Source organism: Hemicordylus capensis, chromosome 6 (genome assembly GCF_027244095.1).
Source record: "Hemicordylus capensis ecotype Gifberg chromosome 6, rHemCap1.1.pri, whole genome shotgun sequence".
NCBI classification, from domain to species: Eukaryota; Metazoa; Chordata; class Lepidosauria; order Squamata; family Cordylidae; genus Hemicordylus; species Hemicordylus capensis.
The window spans coordinates 79,621,348-79,642,181 of record NC_069662.1 but is presented as its reverse complement, the minus strand read 5'-3'; the positions used below and the strand labels follow the sequence as shown (position 1 = coordinate 79,642,181).

The 20,834-nt window shown below is 44.1% G+C and overlaps 1 protein-coding gene across 2 annotated transcripts in view; it reads left to right on the top strand.

The window, feature by feature from the left end:
- Positions 1 to 20,834, top strand: part of ADCY1 (adenylate cyclase 1) — a 285,419-nt gene that overhangs the window by 145,041 nt on the left and 119,544 nt on the right. For both annotated transcript variants that reach the window (XR_008309536.1, XM_053259719.1), the window contains exons 3-4: positions 870 to 988; positions 17,418 to 17,529. Coding sequence is in view for 1 of the 2 variants with exons in the window: in XM_053259719.1 (XP_053115694.1) it covers positions 870 to 988; positions 17,418 to 17,529 (231 nt within the window). In the remaining variant the exon portion in view is untranslated. The remainder of the gene's footprint in view (positions 1 to 869; positions 989 to 17,417; positions 17,530 to 20,834) is intronic.

Below are 20,834 nucleotides of genomic sequence, written 5' to 3'. Positions count from 1 at the left end.
AAGGTGTGAGCATGTCCTTAAGCCCAAGTTTGGGGTTGTGTGTGTGCAGGGGCAGGCAGGAGCCTGCCTTCCGGCCAGCCCTCTCTGAACTGCTTCGTATCTTAAGAATTACCAGTACATGTCAACATTTGCCAGTTTCCTGACACTTAAAGCAATCTACATATGTTTATGGCGAATGTCCAAAAATTGGTGAATGTCAATATACACATGTGAATGCTGTCAATCCCAGATGCATTTTACAATTCTCCAAATAATTTCCCCACTTTTCAGATATTCACCAGTGAATGTTACTAATCACCTTTAGGTGACTATCAGCATTTGCCCATGTGTTCATTGAGTTCTTACACATTTGCATTCACCAGAATTTAGAAATACTTTATGCATGTCTAGGAAAACAGAAGGACTGACATCCTGAATGAATTACTCAGCAGAAGTCCTATTGAAATTAACAGAACAAAGTTAGTCATGACTAACTTGTACTATTAATTTCAATGGGACTTCTGTTGCATTTCAAATACCTGGGAAATAGCCTCAGAGATTCCTGAGAAATAGCAACGGGCTAGCCCAGGGGTGGGCCAGCGTAGCCCTCCAGCTGTGATTGAACTACAGTTCAACCACAGCTGGAGGGGCACGTTTTCCCACCTCTGATCTAGATACTGGAATTTAAACATCAAAATTTTAGAAAATTGGGCAAGCCAGTGCCTGGGATTTTTGCAGTTGTGAGTCCTTTGATTTTATGGGTCACAGTTTTCCAACATACAGGTTAGGTCAGATGAACTATTCCAGTTAACAGAAACATTTTTTTTAAATGGGGAAATAATATCACCACAGATCCACCCCATAATTAATGCATTTGTTTTTACTTTCAGGAGAGACTCCTGATGAGCCTTTTGCCCAGGAACGTTGCCATGGAAATGAAGGAAGATTTCCTGAAGCCACCTGAAAGGATTTTCCATAAGATTTACATTCAGAGGCATGACAATGTTAGGTAGGACTGATGTAAGCTTGCAAAATATGTCAAGCCATAAGAACATACAACACACAATGCTGCAATGTGCTGTGGTAGCCGCTTCTTCATGAAATATGTCAGTACAAAGGGCACAAGAATGACTTTGTTTCTGAAGTTGTGTATGAAGTGAGAAAATGAGGAATGCATGCACATTAGAAGTGGAGATGTGATTTTTTAAAAAAATCAGTGTGTGTAAATAGATAGTTGGCCATGCACACAGGAATAAAGCCTCTTTCCAAGCTATGAGTCTTACCAACCTCTTGCCCTGATGAAGGCCTCAGAGCATGCAGTGCAATGGCCTGAAGGTTCTGCTTTGCACTTGGATCTAGAAACCCACCACAACACTCCAGGTCCCATTCTTGATGTTATTTGGGGCAGAAACCATTGCAGTGCAGTAACAGCAGTGACAGTAGGTGCCACAATCCAGTGTGGTTGAGAATTCCAGCTTTCAGTGGCCACAGTGATCTCTTCCAGATCCCATCAAAGCTGTGTAATTCAGAGCTTGTTTTGCAGTTCCAGATTTCACAGTGGGCCAGCCCTATGGTCATTCTTACCACCAACTGATGGGTGAAGAAAAGGGGAGGGCACCCACGCTCTCCCATTTCCTGGTCATCTGTGTGGTGAAAATGACCAGGAAGTAATTGTGTGCAACAGTTCACTTGTGGTTGTTTGGCATGGCAACCCAACTTCAAATCTAAGATTGCCCATGTTAGTTGCCTGTGTTCAGCAGCCATGTTTGAACCCTTACACACGATCGTTTCCCAGGCATTTTCACAGTCACTGCAGATGATCTGACATTTGGCAGCAGAACTAGGGTTGCTGGATGGTGAGAACTCTCCCAGTATTTTGTTAAGCCAGAACTTTATTGACACAATATTTTGATGCATGTAGACAGGCATGAAAAATATTTCTGCCTCTGTAAAAATATAGCAACTGAATTGACCTTCTTTTTTTACTCCATAAGTAGTTATTGTGATGCGCACCACTTGAGTATCAAAGCACTCATCTATTTGTGTGTTTATTGTTGATCTCAAAATAATCCATATAATACATAATTGGAAATAATATCCTTTGATCCTTACAGACCTTTGTTCCTTTTGTTGTTATTTTTCTAAAGCTCTTTTTGTGAAGGCTGTTCTAGTCCTTCCCACTGAAATTTATATTTATGGATAAATAGGACTTCCAATTAGAGTTATTATTTGAAGCTCTTGTTTTCTTTCCAAACAGTGAACTCTCTCAGTGGTTTGCTGCTTAATGTCTTTGAACCCACATCCATGATCTTTTGTAGTTCATCTCTGCCTTACTTATATGCAAAAAGCACAGAGCAAATAACTCTTTAATCGCCTCTGCTCCCAACGGTAAAACTATGAAGAGCATGAAAGCCTCTAAGCACTGTATCAAAAGAGAAAGATCAAGGAGCTCAAAGCTGACATGATGCTTGGAAGCTACATAATTGCCCAAGAAGAGATTATTTTTTTCTTGGGTTGGAGCATTTGTATATTTCAGTGTGATTCTGAATGTGTGGGTTAGATACCTTATACAAGATACAAGGATTCACTTCTCTATGGAATAATGTAGGTTAAAACAAATCAGGATTTAAATAATCAGTCTTGGGAAGATTGTGAGAGAAGAGATCATATCAGTGCTCAGTTTGTAAAAGGAGAGGTGCAGGGGCTGAAGCTTCACATGAAGGCCAAGCAACCAACTTTTGAAGTTTTACTTCCTTGACCTAATTGTACAGTTGCTCCTTGGTGAGGAAAGGGCACTCTGCATGTGCTTAGAAGCACTCTTAAAATGACCATTTCACACAATCCAAGATTTAGCTTTGATACTGCAACTAGATTCTGGTGCTGATATAATTTCTGTTACCATTTGGACTTTCTCCCTACCCAACATCATATTGATTGTTGGTTCAGATATCTGCCTTGGACAATCCTCTCCGATCATTTGGTTGGAATATTTTATGCCTTCTAGAGTAGCAGATAAAATTGAAGTCAGTGAGCCTTACTACTGAGTCAACATATTTAGGACTGGGTACTAGAAACTTTCAGTAAATGATCCTCAGTTGTGTTTGCCTGGCAGTACCTGCCTATCCAACTACTCAAGGACATCATGTTTGGTAGGGCCAGCCTTAGGCATGGGTAAGCTGGGCAAGGGTGGCTACTTGAAGGGGACACCAAGCTGAGCTTGGTGACTCACTGTTTGTCAAGTGTACAGCCTATAAGAATTAAGCTGGATCCCAGAACTGGAGCAGGAGAGCATTGGAAGCAAACCAACAAATTACCAAGAGTTGGCTCAATGGGCATTGCTGGGAGAGTCTGGGAACAATAGTAGGGCATGTTATACTACTAGGTTTGGCAATCCTACACAAGCAACACAACACTGATAAACTACTTTAACACTGATAAACTAACCATGAGCAAGAGGGAAGACACTCCTTGCCCAGGCTGCTATTTATCCAAAGGCCAGAGCTGGGTCTGGGTTTTTAGCATCCAATTTGCCCAGGAATCCAAAATGTTTTCATGGGGGAATGTAAAGAGGGATGCTTGTAGACAGTGAAAAACAGATGATGCCTGGGGTGGGGGGGATGCGTTGACTGTCATGTGATATTTGCCCCAAATTTGAAAATAACTCTTCTCCTCAGTGTCCATAGTTGTCTTCAGCATAAGCATTTGAAACATGAAAAATGTACAGCTGGGATTTAAACAGAGAGGATAGTAGTGTACAAATAATAAAGTATACAAAATTACATTTCAATAGCTGAGATGATAAAACTAGAAGAATGTGATCATTTTCACAATATGTGCATCATGAACTTTATTAACCTCTCTGCAGGGTTTCTTTGCCTATACTACACATTGCTTAGAAGTCATTGGGTTTACTGTGCATATTTTAAAAATGTGTCTTATCTGTGAGCTGTCTCCCATCAGGGAGCTTTTGTTAAGCAAATAAAGACTGGGATCTGTTTGGGCCAAACTACATGTTGCAATACAGTCTCATATAACATTTGTCCAACACCTGCTTCATCACTACAAACCATCCTTGGGCGGGGCTGATTTGCAGCAAAGTGCAGGGTGGGAGGAAATGCTGAACTCTTCTGTTGCCCTCCACTCTCCCCCTGCCATGCCTTGCAATGCTACTTTCCCCAGATGTATGAGTCTGGAGACCCATTAGGGCAAAAGTGGCTGGAGATCAACAAAATGTGACAGCCTGGGGAAGGATTAAGCATGTTTGTTTGTATTTGATGTAGTACTTACTTTAGGTGCATTGATATAATTGGGTATAGGTGTGCCATGATGGGGCTGAAATCAAATTTGGGAATTTGATCTTATATCATGAGCTGCTTTTCTATGTTTGGTTCTTATTCCTTACATATTTCAACAAAAAAGAAGTGAAACATAAAGAGAGAGAGAGGGAGAGGGGTGGTGGTGTTGGGACAGCCTGGTGGAAAGCCCTGGAGTCTAAACTGGCTCTCCCCCAACCACCACCTGAATATGTTGGCCTTTATTATGGTTCAAATCAGTTAGGCGGTTCACAAGTTAGTCCTCTTGTGCCTCAAATGTTCACATGTCTGCCACCTTGAATTGGGGTGGATGACATCATCACAAACTATACCATTGAGGTGTCCCTTTGTTTTACTCACTACAACTGCATCAAATTTGGTTCAGATCAGTTTGACGGTCCACAAGTTAACCCACTTGTGCTGCAAACATTCATGCCTCCACCATCTTGAATAGGGGTGGGTAACATCATCTCATCAACTTTGGTTCAAGTCAGTTAGATGGTCCAGAAGTTAGCCCACTTGTGCCTCAAACATTCATGCCTCCACCATCTTGAATCGGGGTGGGTGACATCATCTCATCAAATTTGGTTCAAATCAGTTAGACGGTCCACAAGTTAGCCCACTTGTGCCGCAAACATTCACGCCTCCACCATCTTGAATCGGGTGGGTGATCTCATAATCTTACTTTCCTTAAGGAAAGTAAGCTTTAAAAAAGCATCCCTCTCCTCTGTTTCTTTGCTACTAGCCATCCCTTCCCAATGAAGCTTTAAAGTTGGGGAAGAGCTCTCAGGGTAATGTTACATGTGGCAGTATTATAATGTAAAATTTAGTTCTTAGTCAGCAAACTCAATTACTTTTGTTCAAAGTGTCCTTCATTATGGGATACGAGCTCATTCCTACATCATTGAGCTCCACTGTTCAGTATTACAGGGCAGCCCTCATGCTGACACACACTTTTATCAGGTGTTATACCTTGTGTGAAACTGCTGAGGTCTTCCTGATTAATTGAGGCAGCTGTGGCTCATTTAAGTCCCTCAAGGATGTGAAGTGGGAATGGGCCTCTGGGGAGAGGAAACAGATGAGGCTTGGAAGAGAGCAATGAGAGAGAGGTGCACATTCAAGGAGATAGTAGAGGTTGACGACTGTTATGTGGCATGTGTGTAAATATTCAAAAATGCTGAAATCCAAAGTGAGAAAGAGGTTTGGATGTCAGTCAGAATATTTACAAACCTGTTTGAAATTTTAAAGCCCAATTTTCAGTGTTCTTTTTATGCAAACCCCCTTAGCTTCAGATGAAGGCAGGGTGGTGTAATGTCATGGTACTGATGCACTATCTGCATCATTTAAGTATGGCTGAAATGGCAGGGCATCTTACTTCCCTGCCCTTTTGTGATAGTTGCCTTAGGTACTGTTACCTTAGGTACTGTTTTTGGATAGTTGCCTTAAGTACTGTTTTTTGAATGCTCCATACTCTGCAACTCCACCATATCCCTCTATGGCTACATGCCTGCCTGTGGCAGGCAGTCTAGTCCTTTGCTCTGCATTGCTTTATCCAACTCCACTCATGTTATGTCCCCAGGAAGGATCTCTTTTTAGTGGTCCTGACCCCACTTCCCCATTGCATTTAGTTTGTTCAGATGCTCCCGCCTGTCAGTCTCCTGCCATACCCCAAGAATTCAAGCTGTCTTGGTGTGTCTAAGTGTGTATGTGTGTGTGAGAGAGTGTGTGTGAATGAGAGCGAGCGAGCTGTGTCTTTTTAAAATGCTAACTAGCACCTGCGTAGTTGATACAGATCAGGGCTGTGGCATGGGACAGGGCCAACTTAAGAGTTGGCAAGGTTGGGTGCAGGCCCAGGAACTTATGCCTCTGAAAGCATCCACCTGGCTGATCCCTGAAGAGCTAGTGCCCACCTTTGTGTGGTACAAACCTCTCAATGAGAGGCTCACATGGCTGCTACCTTCTCCTACCCTTCCTATCCATAAATGGGCTTCTTCCGAAAGCAAGATCCTCTGGGATGAAGCCCATTCTCTCATGGGGAGGGTGAGTGTATGAAATGCTCACAGGATTCAACAACAGTTCTTCTTCTTCCTGCTCTCCCCATTAGCAAATGCATCCCCATTGGGGGTGCAGTGGGGTCTCCTCCTCTTTCCACTGTTTTAGAGTGGGAAATGGATGAGCTGCCATCGCCAAAGATTTCCCATTGACTCGAGTTGGAATTCTTTTTCTCAGGGGACACAGCAATAGTGGGAGTCCTAATGTGGATTCAGGTGATGAGATCAACAAATGATAAAAGCCCTTCCCCCATGCCATAGTTTCAATCTGAGTGCAGACCCCCACAGCTCCTACTTAGCATGAGCACAGATACACACACTGAAGCTCTTCTCACAATTGGTGAGAAGAGCTTCCAGAGGGTCTGTGGGGTGAAGGTCTGTGGGGAGAGTTTAACTTACCTCTCCCAGGAGATGATTGCTGAGCTGTCCCTGGGTGGCCAATTGGCTGCCCACAAGATTATTGGCTCCATCACAGAGCCGGTTGTGGCGGCGGGGATCTGGGGCCGCCTGGTCCCTGGAAATCCCAGGATGAGTGCTCGGGGCATCCTAGGGATACCCCTGGGACCAGGAGGCTTGTTTCAGCCTCCCGGTGGGGGTCTCCTCATGTGTCACCATGTGTGGAGCCACGCAGCGGTGGCACATGATCAGAAAACTCAGGTTAGCGGAGCACTTGCTCCCCTAACCTGGGTTAAGGGGAGGACTTCTTTGGTGGGTTAGCGGCCAGAGAACCACCACGCTCACCTGCGAGCCCAGTGGTTCTCACGATGGGGGAAAACCAGGCTGAGCTCCTTTAGCTCAGTTTTTGCCCATCGTGAGAATAGCCTCACTATGTGACCTCTTTGCTTGGTGAAAGTCCAGAAAGCAGGGCATAAAAGAAAAGAATACATTCCTGAAAAATCTCTTGTAGAAGTAATCAAGGGCAGGAAGGTAGGTCCCAGCCCGGAACAAGATAAGACCCCTGTTAATGTCAATCTTTGTCATAGGTGGTCCTGAGATTTCACTGGTGAGGAAGAGTTCTATTGTACATCAGTGCCATCTACCCTGTGTCTCAGTTGGTGCCCCTTTCCAATGGGATTCTCTAGACCACTGTTCCCTCTAATGTACACACATGCACAGACCTCCAGACCCCCATGCAGCTGTTTTCAGCAGCTGCGCTTTCTCACTGCACTGCTGCTCATGCTGTCTTTTGGTAACCGGGACTGGGGTGCAGTCAGCTACAGCCACTGCTCCCACTGTTGTGTTCCCTCTCGGACTTCTGGTGGCTGTCCCCCAGCACTTGATGTCCTTGCTGCTTAGTGTGGCCAGGGGCTGCTGCAGCTGTGGCAGCAGCTGGCTGGGTGAGGGAGGTGGAACAGTCCAAGTTGCTCCCTGCCCTGCCATAGTAGGCACTGAGAGCAAGCAAGCATGTGTTAGGCTTGAATGGTATCACAGAAGCCTGGCAAGTCGCATGCAAGGGAATGGAGGAGCAGAGAGTGCTGCTGTCTGTGTTTGTGTGACTCAGGATTTTTTCCTATCACAACAGCTTGGCCAGGGCAGCCTGGACAGACTGCTGCATAAAAAGTCAAAAATTTACGAGGACAAGAAATGTCCCTCTCTATGTAGGTAACAATTCAGTATACATTATGATTCCCCTCCCCAGATCCGTGTGTCTCCCATTTATAATTTGCTCTTCACCCACCTCAAGCATCTACAAACAAACCACAATTATTATCCCTAAAGTTCCTTTAGAGTTATACCCATGATGGGAAAAAAAGTTTGTTATGGCATATGCTTCAATTAATTTCGGCATCCTATATTAATCCACCAGAATAATCTCTCAGTTCTGAAGACGTTACTGCTGTTGGGTGGGATATCCGCTAAAGCAAAAGTTTCTTACTCATGAGTAAAAACACAGAATAAAGGCTGACAATATAGATAACAGACTGTAGTTTTTCTTTCTCTGCCCCCGGGTAACTAAGGCTTTTCACATATCTGATCCCACTGGTTGCCTGGTGATCTGATAATAAATTAACTCCTCTTTTGGTACAATTTCTTTTTCTATAGTTTTCTTCTTTAAAATATGGTAAAAATTATAAATTATGTTTTTGACGAAATCTTAAATATTTTTTCAGAAAAATTATGAATATCATATTGAATATCACGAATATCAATTCTATAGTCTTTCTTTTTAGAAAAAAAAATTTCAGAAAAATTCTGAATATTTTATCTATTATTAAAATCATTGTTAAAAATCTGCTAAGAACAATAATAATTAGATTATGATATTCATAATTTTTCTGAAAAAGAAAAAATATTTTCTGTTAAAAAAGACTTGTGTTTAAGTAATGAAAACAGCTATAACTATATTTCCTAGTTAATTAATTGAAGGCTTTTGTTCTATGTGTGATCCAGTTATTTCAGATCTTGTCGACTGAGGTAATCTAGCACTATTCCCCAAGAATTATCAAATTTTGATAAATGGCAGAGAAGATAATAGAGTAGAGCAAGCAGATGCCTAACCCAGTATGGTATGGTTCTGTCAAGTTGGTTTTGACCAAGCACCATATCAACACTTTCAGAAAAGTTCAGACAGAATAAATTTTGTCTTTATGGAATTTTAAGAGCTCAGTTTCAAACCAAAAGCTGGCATATAGCTTGAAATCCAATTTTACAAATAGAATAAATATTTTATATTATAATTTTATAAATAGAATCTATATATTTAATTCTCTAAGGCATACCCGTGGCTAATCGCGTGTGTTGCAGCTCTCATGAGAGTTCGCAAGCAGCACCTGATTGGACTGTAGGGGTTCCATATGCCAATAGGGAGGAGGAGTGCGTGAGAGCAGAAGCACTGGTGATTGGGCAGTGGGGATTCAATATGCAGATAGTGAGGAGGAGGAACCTGTGATGGTTAAGGTCAGTTGGAATGCAACTGTTACTGGTCAGAAGATGTTCTTGATTGTAGAGGAGAGGAATCTCTATATATAAAAGGACAGTGGGCAGGGATCTGCAAAAAGAGGGGTTGTGAGGGAAGAAAGAGCCCCTTCAGGAGAAGGAGACTGCCGTTGTGTGAATTAGATGAGGAAGCAAGATGAACAAGATGTTAACTCAAGAAGGGACAGAAGGGAGGGGAAGAAAAACAGAGGAGGAAAGAGACTGGAGGAGAGAGAAAGGGAGGGGAATAGAGAATGAAGGAAGGGTGAAGGATGCGCCCGAGCCTGTCAGTGGCCTGAGGGAACATAGAAAACATAGGAAGCTGCCATATCCTGAGTCAGACCATTGGTCTATCTAGCTCAGTATTGTCTTCACAGACTGGCAGTGGCTTCTCCAAGGTTGCAGGCAGGAATCTCTCTCAGCCCTATCTGGGAGAAGCCAGGGAGGGAACTTGAAACCTTCTGCTCTTCCCAGATGACTCCATCCCCTAATGGGAATATCTTACAGTGCTCACACATCAAGTCTCCCTTTCATATGCAACAAGGGCAGACTCTGCTTAGCTAAGGGGACAAGTCACGCTTGCTATCACAAGACCAGCTTTCCTCTTAATGAGTGGCCATGGCAGTGGCAGCTCTCCTCTCAATGAATGGCCATGGAACGAGTGGCCAATTCGGCGGCAGCAAAGAAGTGCCAAGTCAACCACTACTGCTGTTTGGGCTACCGAGTCAACCACTGCTGCTGTTTGGGCCATTGGCAGAGGTAGGTAGGCAGGCAAGGGATAGGCCCAGGCCTGTCAGCATTCTGAGGGAAACGAGTGGCCATGGTGGTGGCGGCAGCAAGGAAGGGCCCGGTCAACCGCTGCTGCTGCTCCTGTGAGGAGGAGCAGGAGCGGGGCTCAGGTGAGAGTGGGGAGCTCTCTGGTGATAGGAGGCTGCAGCTTGGCCAATAGGTGCCAGCAATGCTACAGCCATGACCAAGAGGGGTGAGGGGGGTGGAAGCAACAGGATGGAGGAGGAGGATCAGGAGTGTGGCTCAGGTGAGAGTTGAGAGATCTCTGAGGTGAGGGGGGCTGTGGCAGGGGGTGAGGGAAGCAATCAAGTACTAGCGTGCAGATGCTCTCCACAGGTTAAGCTAGTTGTAAATAATACTTCTTTCCTTCAATATTTATGTGTGTGTGCGCGTGTGCATGCACAGTATCTATAGTGGCACATAATGATGCATATGTGCGCACACTGAGTTGATACTGCTGCCCAGAACCAACCTCATTCCACTCACTGATGAAAAAAAATTAGTGGGAACACTGCTCTAGACTAGTTCAGATGATGCAGCTGAATTGACCTTACCCACACTTGATGAGGGACATGAGCAACACACATCACATCCTCATTCCTGGTGCTCCATTCCAAGACTTATCACTGTGTGGGGAAGTAGTTATTCTAAAGCCTCCCCTCACAGGGGTGCAGGCAAAAGAAAAGCTTGAGGAGCAACTCCTCACTTATTTCTTTGTGGAGAAGAGGAAAGACACTTTTGAGGTGAAAAATTAGGTTTGGGGGACTGAAGATATGGATTATTAGCTTTGGTGGGCATTGTCAGATTATGTGGGAGAGAGAGAGTTCAGTAAATTGAGGGGGGAATTACTCAAATGATTAGGCAAGATCAGCATCACTGATGCAGCCCCAGTGCAATTTTAAGCCTGCAGAACAGCATTTTGGGAGCAGAGTTGGGATGTGCATGTTCATGTCCCTTATCCCATGTGGGTAGGACAGTTTTAGATGTATCCTCCAAACTAGACCTCAGCTGGGTAAGCCCAGGTTTGGGAAAAATTGCCTTTTCCACATCCCACTTTTTATAAGCATATTGAGAACATAGAGAAAGAGGGTTATTGCTGCAGAGGTTTGTTTGTTTGTTTTGCAACAAACACAGAAGCTCATGCACATAGTTAATTGTCCCATTAAGCTGGAGTAAGAGGTCAGTGCTCTTGGCACAGTTTGTAGTCTGAACTGGAGAAGGCAAGGCATACAATTCCTATACACTTTCCTAATATGCATCTGCCCTTATAAGTTTGGCTCATAGTGCTTTTTCTTCCAGAATGGAATGCATTTTGTATGCACAATTTGTAAAGCGCCATATATAAAGAGCCCCTGGTGGCGCAGTGGTAAAACTGCTGCCCTGTAACCAGAAGGTTACAAGTTCGATCCTGACCAGGGGCTCAAGGTTGACTCAGCCTTCCATCCTTCCGAGGTCGGTAAAATGAGTACCCAGAATGTTGGGGGCAATATGCTAAATCATTGTAAACCGCTTAGAGAGCTCCGGCTATAAAGCGGTATAAAAATGTAAGTGCTATTGCTATTGCTATATATGAACACAGCCAGTGGTGCGGCTTGTGGGGACCAAAGGGAAGGACTGTAATTGGACAGAGCTGGGGAAATGGGCTTGTAGATTTCTTTAAACAACTCCTACCTTACTCTCCACAATTCAAGCACTGCATTTAAAATGGCAGTTCTGTGTGTATGTACTTGGGAATGAGTCCCATGGAACTTAGTGGAACCTGTCTCCAAGTAAACATAAATAGAATCTGACCACACAAAATGCCTGAGGGCTGCTTTCTGCTTTTTGTTACTTGTGTAACTACCAACAACTTATGTCAGGGATGGGTAACTGGCAGCCCTCAAAGCAATTTTATCAGTACCTTGGTGACTACCAAATTCTAATCAAAGGATGGGAAAAAAGTTTGTCCACAGCTTTATTCAAAAGGGAAATAAAACTGTTTTCAGTTTGTAGGAAATAGGGTTATTCCACACATTCATATTACACTTGTCATGCCAGACTAATCTTATCTTCTTTTTTGACAGAGTTACTTGTTTAGTAGATCATGGCAATGCTGTAGTATATACTGAGGCTATTCACACGATGGGACAAAATCGGGCTAGCGGAGGCTTGTCCGATTTCGTCCGATCATGTGAATCACCGGGCTCGGCTGCGAGCCTGGTGGTTCCTAAGCGGGTAACCTGCCTAACTACCCCTGCCCTTAAACCAGGTTTGCAGAGCGAGCTCTTGTGCAGGGCATGCTCGAGCTTCCGGGGGCCAATCGGCCCCCACTCCCCCCAGCCCCTGCTGGCTCCATCACGGAGCCGGCAATTGTGTGGGCAGCTGATCCAGCCACCCAGGGCTCCCGCCCTGCTCGTGTGCAGAGAGAGCGGGCTTAGCCCGCTCTCCCCACTTAGCTCCCCAAACCGGGTCTCACTGATCGTGAGACCCGGCTCACTATAGTGCAGGGATTCTCAACATTGGGTCCCCAGATGTTATTGGACTTCAACTCCCATAATCTCCAACTAAAGGCTACTGGGGCTGGGGATTATGGGAGTTGAAGTCCAATAACATCTGGGGACCCAATGTTGAGAATCCCTGCTATAGTGTATGGTGTATTAGGTGGATTCACAGCTGGTTGAACAACTGTGCCCAGCAAGTTCTTATTGATAGCTCTGCATCAGTCTGGAAGAAGGTTTCAAGTTGAGTGCTGCAGGGCTCTGGCTGAGTGCCGCAGGGCCCTGTACAACATTTTCAGAAATGACTTGGAGGAGGGAATACAGTGGATGCTTGTCATATTTGCAGATAATAGTAAGCTAGGTGTATGTGGGAGATAGCACACACCTTAAAGACAGAATCCAGATTTCATCTGCTCTTGACAGGCTCAAATAATGGGCCAAAACTAACAAGATGAAGTTCAACAGAGATACATGTAAAATCCTGCATTTGGATAAGAAACATTGCACCCATACCCAATGAAGACACGAGACACATATATTGGAGTCAAACTGGGCCACAACTTTATTTAAAATACATAAGCTGAAAAGGTAAAGAGGATTGGCTCGCCACCCCTTACTACCTGTAGTGACTCACTGCCATCAGCACAATTCCTACCTAAATACTTAGGGCAAAATAACTTGTCTGCAGACAGATGCTCTCCATCTTAGCCAACCTAGTGTAAAGGCACCTGCTTAAAGGAATCACCTTCCTCAAGCCATATAGCCTTTAAGGTTGGTGACCCCCCGCATATTAGAATAAGTCCAAGGCAGTGCTCCTTGAGCTGTAAAGCATCTAGGGACTGTCAAGGACCCCTCTTCACACCAAACACGCACCACCCCTAAACTACCCCTGTATGCCACATTGTACCTGCCATGGGGAAGGGCCAGCCTAGCATGGCCCTTTCCACCACCCACCATCCCTTATAACCATAGCCAATCCTCTGTATAAATCAGCTAGAAAAATATGCCCTTCCAGGTACCACAACCTTGCAAGCAAAGTTCAGATGCCCAAGCAGAGCCTGTAACTGCCTGAGGGTGACCTTCTTGACAGTCAGGCACCACTGCTACTTGTCCCTGAGGATCAACACTGGTAGCCAGGGACAACCTGCCACTGTATCCAGTTCCAAACCCAAAAATGTGAGCTTGGTAACCAGACCCTGAGTTTTGTCCCTCGCAAGGGGCACCCCCAGGTCCTGGCACAGCTATATGAACTTGCACAACAAATGCGCACATTGCCAAAGCTGCCTGGGTCCTCAAACAGAAAATTTTCAAGGAAATGAGCAGTAGTGCCCATCCCAGCCCTGTGCCTAACAGCCCACTCTAACATGGTACTGAACATTTCAAAGGCAGCACATTATATAGAGCAGCCCATCAACAAAGCCCTGTCAATGTAATAAGAGCCCCAAAAGCTAAGAGAGAAAAGTCAAGGGGGTGCACAGGTAACAACCAAAATGCAGACTCTATATCACTCACATTTTGCCAGAAACACTGCAGGCCCACAACTGTGTGCAGTGTGCACCACTTGATCAAACAATGTATACTGAACAGAGCAAAGCTCTGCCAGTATGCCACTGTTTGCCATCGTTGATCAAAGAACCCTTCAGGGAAGGCAGGTGGTGGATCAGTCTAAAGGCCCAGGTGCCTTCATGGGCACTGCACCCAAAAGCAACACCCACAGATTGGACAGTGGTAAGGCCTCATAGGGCCCCAGCACTCAACCCAAGGCCACCTCTTTCTGAATCTTTCAGAAGACAATGTCTTCCATCCCCTGACCACAAGTTACCAGCGTCTGCATGAACGTGAGGGAATTTTCATGGAATCCTAAAGCCCATACTAAAACCCTGTAAAACATACTCAGCTGCAGCCCTGGAAGGATAATCCAGGAGCAAATCACACAGCCCATGTACTTTAATAAGGCTAGGTCACTTTTCCAGTGGGGGAGGGATTGACCCCTCCTCTCTTTTTCCCCTGACTGTTGTTGGTCCCCACTTCCCAAAATCCCCACACCCTGTCACAATTGATGCCAGGTTGCTTACCCCCACAGAAGCCACAGTCGTGGCAAAACTTGCATGGGGACCAGGTGCAGTGCCCCCCACAGTTAAATTCCCAGCATACCAGCTGGGGTTGAACCAGCTTGGGGGGACCAGCTGCAGGGATCCAGGAAATCATGTACCCACTATCAGAATGCTCACCCTGCATGGGACGAGATGGGGCCATGATCTGGAGCCAGAGTTCTGGATGCTGCCTGTCCCATTAGATCCCAGGTTCCAGTGCTGCTCTTTCGTGGAAACACTGGTCATACCACTGCCACAAATTTCCAGATAAATCCATATACCCAGAGTGAATAATGTCAAAGTATTTAACCAAAATGGGGCCCCACACAGGCTGGACCTGCATCAACATCAACACACACACACACACACACACACACACACACACACACACACACACACTTTTGGACAGATTGGACAGTGGTAAGGCTGTGTGTGTGGATAGATAGACAGATGGATGGATGATGCAGTAATGCAGTTTGTCCAATTGCATTCAGTGTGCCTACGCTTGCTCTTCTCATGTTCGCTAGCCTGACTGCCTTTCTTAGAGACAGTCTCATGTTCCCTAAACAATAACTGGAAGATGTCAAAATAGTTGCCTTGCCATATGCACTCCTTCATGGCCTGGAGAAGGTGACCACTGAAGGGGAGTGATACCCCACCATAAGGGTAATTCTCCAGAGAGAGGGTGCCAGGCAAAGCCCCAGAACCAGTGCCTATTGAGCCTGCCCAAGTGCTTTGGCTGACTACCACCCTGCCATACCTGATTACACACCCCCCACGGGACAAAATGCTGCCTGGACACCCTTGAAGCCCAGGGTAGGCACTAGGCAGCCCAACCAGCAGCCCTAGAAATGGCTGCTGGTAGTAGCCAGCTGTGGAAACACCCCTAAAGGTGCCTCACCTGTACCCAGATCCACGGGTGCACCACCTTCAGAAAGGGCAGGCGCTGGTGCTGATGGTATCTCAGTCAGGTCCACTGGTGCAGGAGCTGCACCTTCCGCTTCCAACCTAGCAAAGTGATCAGATAGAGATTGCATTAGCTTAGCTCTCTTAGCCGCCTTGTTTGTCCCATTTGGGGTGAGACAGAACTCCAGATCCCCTCCACTCCCCCGCCCCAGACCCGCTGGTGGATTCTTCTTGGCCTTCTCCAGGGCTGCCAACTGCACAATGAGTACCGCAAAGTTCCAAGGTCCATCTCATCCTTCAAAGATGAAAGGTTGCGGGGAAGGGGGAGGCCTCATCAGCTTAACCGGCTTGCACCCTTTCCCCCCAGTAGCCTTCTTAAGTGGCACCTTCTACTAATGGTACCCACCAACAGGTCTTGGACCCATCCCCCCATCCCAGTTAACCATTGCCAAGAACCAGCAAAATCCTTAAAAGGCCTTAAACCCAACTGGCAGCTGCTAGCATCTAACTGCTACCCTTATGGTCCACCACAGCCAAGCAGCAAAGCCAGGTGACAAGACTATTGCCCACCCCCCAATACCCAAAATACAGGTGGGCAGGCCCTAGGCCATACCAAAAGGCCTTCCTGCATGTAGGCTACCCAACTCCTCCCCCTGGGAAAGATGTGATAGCCCAGGAAAAATTGCAACAACCACCAACATCTACTGGCTGAGCACGGTGGGCAGGGAGACACCATACTGTGCGACTCCTCTAATGTAGGGGCATAGATTTCAGCCCTACATGGGGTAATTGTGCCACAGGGGAATGCCACAACTTCCCCAACCTAAAAGCAAGTCCACCCAGGCTCCCTAAAGGGCAGGAATCCGACCTACAGGCCCAATCAGCCTACCAGGCCTAGCCTGGGATCCGCCCTGTCTCATTGCTGGGCCACTTCCTCAAAGCTTTGCCACTTGACACATTGCCACCACCACCACCTCACTATTGGGAAGCTGGCACCAAAACATCCCCAGACCCCATCAGCCAATCAGCGAGCCCCAGACCCTCACTCTTCATCATACGAGCTGGGGGAAAGAGGCCACACCCCAGATGGGGGATGGGAGCAACCAGCCACATAAAATGGACAAGTATAGGGCGACCTGATTTGGCAGCAGTACATTTGAAAAGGATCTTGGTGTCTTAGTAGACAACGTTGAACATGAGCTAGCAGTGTGATGCAGCGGCTCAGAAAGCTAATGCAGTCTTAGGCTGCATTAACAGAAGCCAACTGTCCTGATCATGAGAAGTAATAAATAGTTCCATTCTATTCTGTGCTATCAGAACTCTCTTGGAATACTGTATCAGGTTCTTGGCACTGCATTTTAAGAAGGACATTTAGAGTACCACAGGTTGGGGACCCCTGCTGCAGGCAATCATGGATGCAACTTGCAGATGGACACAAATACAGCTCACTTTACTGATAGTCCTTAACTATTCGCACAGGAGTAAATCAAATAAAGTAACGAAAACACCTTAGGATTTCAGGGTGGTAATCTAGATGTAAATGGCTACAGTTAGTAATTCTTTTTTTAGCACACATCTTCAAAAAGTTAGATCAAGTCCCTGAAAATCTTTTAAAAACATATACCAGAATCCAATGCATATAGGCATAGTTAGGAGAAATTATTTAGCTCTTTGGGGTTTGAAAAGTTATTGCATAATGGACTTTTAGAGTTGGAAGGGTCCTTGAGGTCTTCTAGTTCAACCCCTAGCTCACTGCAGGAATCTGCTAGAGTGGTTCCAAACCTGGGGTCCTCTAGATGTTGCTGAACTACAACTCCCATCATCCCCAGCCACAATAAAAAAAATATTTTCATCTCTGGTAATATATCCATGTTTCCTTTCTTCTCTTCACAGCATACTGTTTGCAGACATTGTGGGGTTCACCAGCTTGGCATCACAATGCACTGCACAAGAACTGGTGAAGCTTCTGAATGAACTCTTTGGGAAGTTTGATGAATTAGCTACGGTAAGGATATCTTTCACTCACTCCTTTTAATTTAATTTGAAATATTTTTTGAATGATGTCTTGGGGTTGGGGAAAATTACGCATAGTTGAGACATGAAATAGAGTGATTGTGAATCCTGTTCTCACTATAAAGTCCATAAATCATCAAATATTACTAATTCTTCTGTTAAATGATGTATAGTTTGGGGTTTAAGCAATCCATTAGAATAATAAGAAAAGTCGTAAAAATCAGAACTACAGCTGGCATTGTAAGACTAATTCATCATCAATTGTCTCATCATCAGCAGTCTCACATGAACATTTTATATTTAATGCAATAACTGCTTAGGCTATTTTCTAATTGTTCATAAAAATATTAATATTGAGCATATAGTGTAGGTACCATACAGAAAGTAGAAATGCCATATAGTGATGTATGGTGTCCACTCCTTTAGGTTTCTGCAGTTGCATAACTAGGCATGTGTATGAAATGGATTTTGTATTTTGCTTCAAACTAGAAAAGAACTGCAAAATGGACAAAATGTTTCATCGAAACAGCAGCTGAACCAGCTGTTTCGACAAAACAAACTTGAAATGTTGTGAATGTTTTGGCCATAGGGAACAATGAGGAAACTCGAAACACCCCATTGTTCCCCGTGGGTAACTCCTGAGGACACCAAAGTGGGCTGGATGGTAGGGCATGATGGGTGCAACCTACCACCCAACCTACAAAAGAAATGTGTGAGTGAGCGATTTTAAACAAATTTTTAACCTTTCCCCCCAAAAAAACCCATAGGATTTGAAAAACAACTGTAGAAGCACACAGTAAAAGGGAATCTGTCCTTCCCAACACAGAACACACATTTCAAACACAGTCCAAAAATGGCCAAAAAAGAATTGGTTACCCAGAATCAACTGCCAGCCACCGTGCCTGTGCTGCAGTAATATCATTGGCACAAGTTGCTCTCTCACGCATGATTATGATTCCTTACGTTCCTTGCATTGCAATAGCTGCCACAGCAGCTCCTTTAACAGCAAGCACAACCATAAGCTCAACTAGAGCAATTTCAGCCTCATTTTGACTGAGTCCAACTTTCAATGCATATTGCAGAGCAGAGCACAGCAGTGAGTGAAGCACAAGTTAGTCTCAAGGCCAGACATGGAGATCATCACAGCAATCACAAAGAAATATTATACACAAAGAGGGAGCTGCCAATTTCTGTCCACAACACTATTCTCGCAAACAAAAGAAACTACAATTCAAGGAAGCAGGCTCCCAAGTTCTGCCTTTGTCAATCTGAGATCCAGCAAAACCAAATAGTCATAGCAGCAATAGCACAGCATATTATACTCTGTGCTGAGAAAAGAAAACCACAAAATCAAACCTTGCTTGATTTCTTCCTGCTCTCCTCCTGATGTATCATCTTCAAGAGAGGCACAGTATGAGGGCTCTCTCTGCCTCCCAGTCCCTTTGAATATTTGAAATTCCCTCCTTTTGTGTTCCCCACTCCATCCTCCCTCCCCCCAGCCAATGGGGACACAGTTGGCCATGACACACTTGATTTGTATGATAACAATCCAACCAAGAAGCAAGAAGATTGCAAGCCAATCAGAAGCCAGTGCCAGAAAACCAATCAGCAAAAGTAAAACAGGTCTTCAAAATGTCAATCAAAATTGGGTTGTTTTGCTCCGAGCTCAAAAGAGGCCCTTTATTTAGAGTGCATTTTATTTTGAGCTTGCCTTCCAGCAAGAAAAGAAAATTTTAGAATATTTATAACAGATTTTGCACATGTGCCCTCACAGTGCTTGCTACCCATTTTCTCCCTTTGAATGTTTATTATTTTACCTTTCTGCACAAGCATATGAGCTTGCCTGTGCAAAGTAAGAAAAAATTGATTTTTTCAAAAAGACCTCTGAAAGAAAGAATTTTTCAACCTATATTTACTTTATTTTGTCTTCTTAACCAGCATTCCAAATCTATTACATATTTTGAAGTATTGGTTTGTTTGTTTTATGCAAAATAAAGTCATACTTCCTGATGACCTACATACCAAATGTTGCATGAACAATCCTGCCACTGAAATTAGCTGAATGCACTACTGTTTATACCAGAATATGCTCACCAAAATGGTTTAAATATAATTTTTTAAAAAAGAAATTCCACATATAATCCTTATTTTAACTGTTATTGTTCTCAACAGATTTTTAACACTCAATAATCAAATCATTAATTCCAAAATGACATGCTCAAGAGAAGATCTTTCTCAGATTCAAATTTACTATCATTCAAATTTACCATCTATGGTAATTATTCAGTAAAATGAATTATGTTTGATATTGAAATCCTACAACTTTGAAACTGTTCTTTTCATTCCCTTTTGCAAGCATTTTAATAAAAAGGTCTATTACATATATTTAATTTCTTGAACTTTCCTGTAAGTGTAATCTATGCAAAATGACTTTGCCCAGTCAATAGATGGGCCTCACCTACTACTACATATATAATCCAGTAAACACCCTGCTTCCCCAGATGAAACAAACATTCTTTCTTTACTGGTTTTTTTTTTTAATTAAAATTTTGTCTTTCTACACTAGCACTCCTGGACAGTATATAAATATAATTAATAAATAATAAAATACCTGATATCTGCAGCAGGGAGATCTTGTTTTCCTTTCTAAATGACCTCAGGATGCAGCCTAACCTTATACCTTCCAAACTGTACACATACCTTTGTTGTGTATGTACTACTTTAATCTCTGGTGAGACAGTTTTTGTAGGCTTTTGAAGCACTACAAAAATGCTGTTTACCATAGATGATTGTAGGTAGTAGTAAGTTTACTGCGGTCACAGACCAGATTAACAAACAATAACAATTAATAGCATTAATAAGAAAATTCAAGAAATTTCAAAGTTTACAAAATCACGAACTGTTCAAATTACTAATACAGTCTTTATGGAGCTTCGACGCCACGAAACAGAACTTCGCCACATTATCTGAAATTACAGATTTAAAAGTGGTCAGCATAATTTCCAAATAAAATTGGTCTGTGTGACTAGGATAAATGGCTAAAATAGGAGCAAGAAATTTGGTGCGAGCATCCTTATAAAACTAGCAATAAAGAATAACATGGGTGATAGACTCTATATCCCCTGAACCGCAGGGGCAACAGCGCTGATCATAAAGAAGTCATTTGAATTTACCATCAAGTACTGCTGAAGGGAGAACGTTCAATCACACGAGGGTCAAAAATCTCCTAAATGTTGGTACCAAGATCTGGTGATGATTGTAGGGTGGATGTACTCATGAGGGACAGCAGGCTCACCA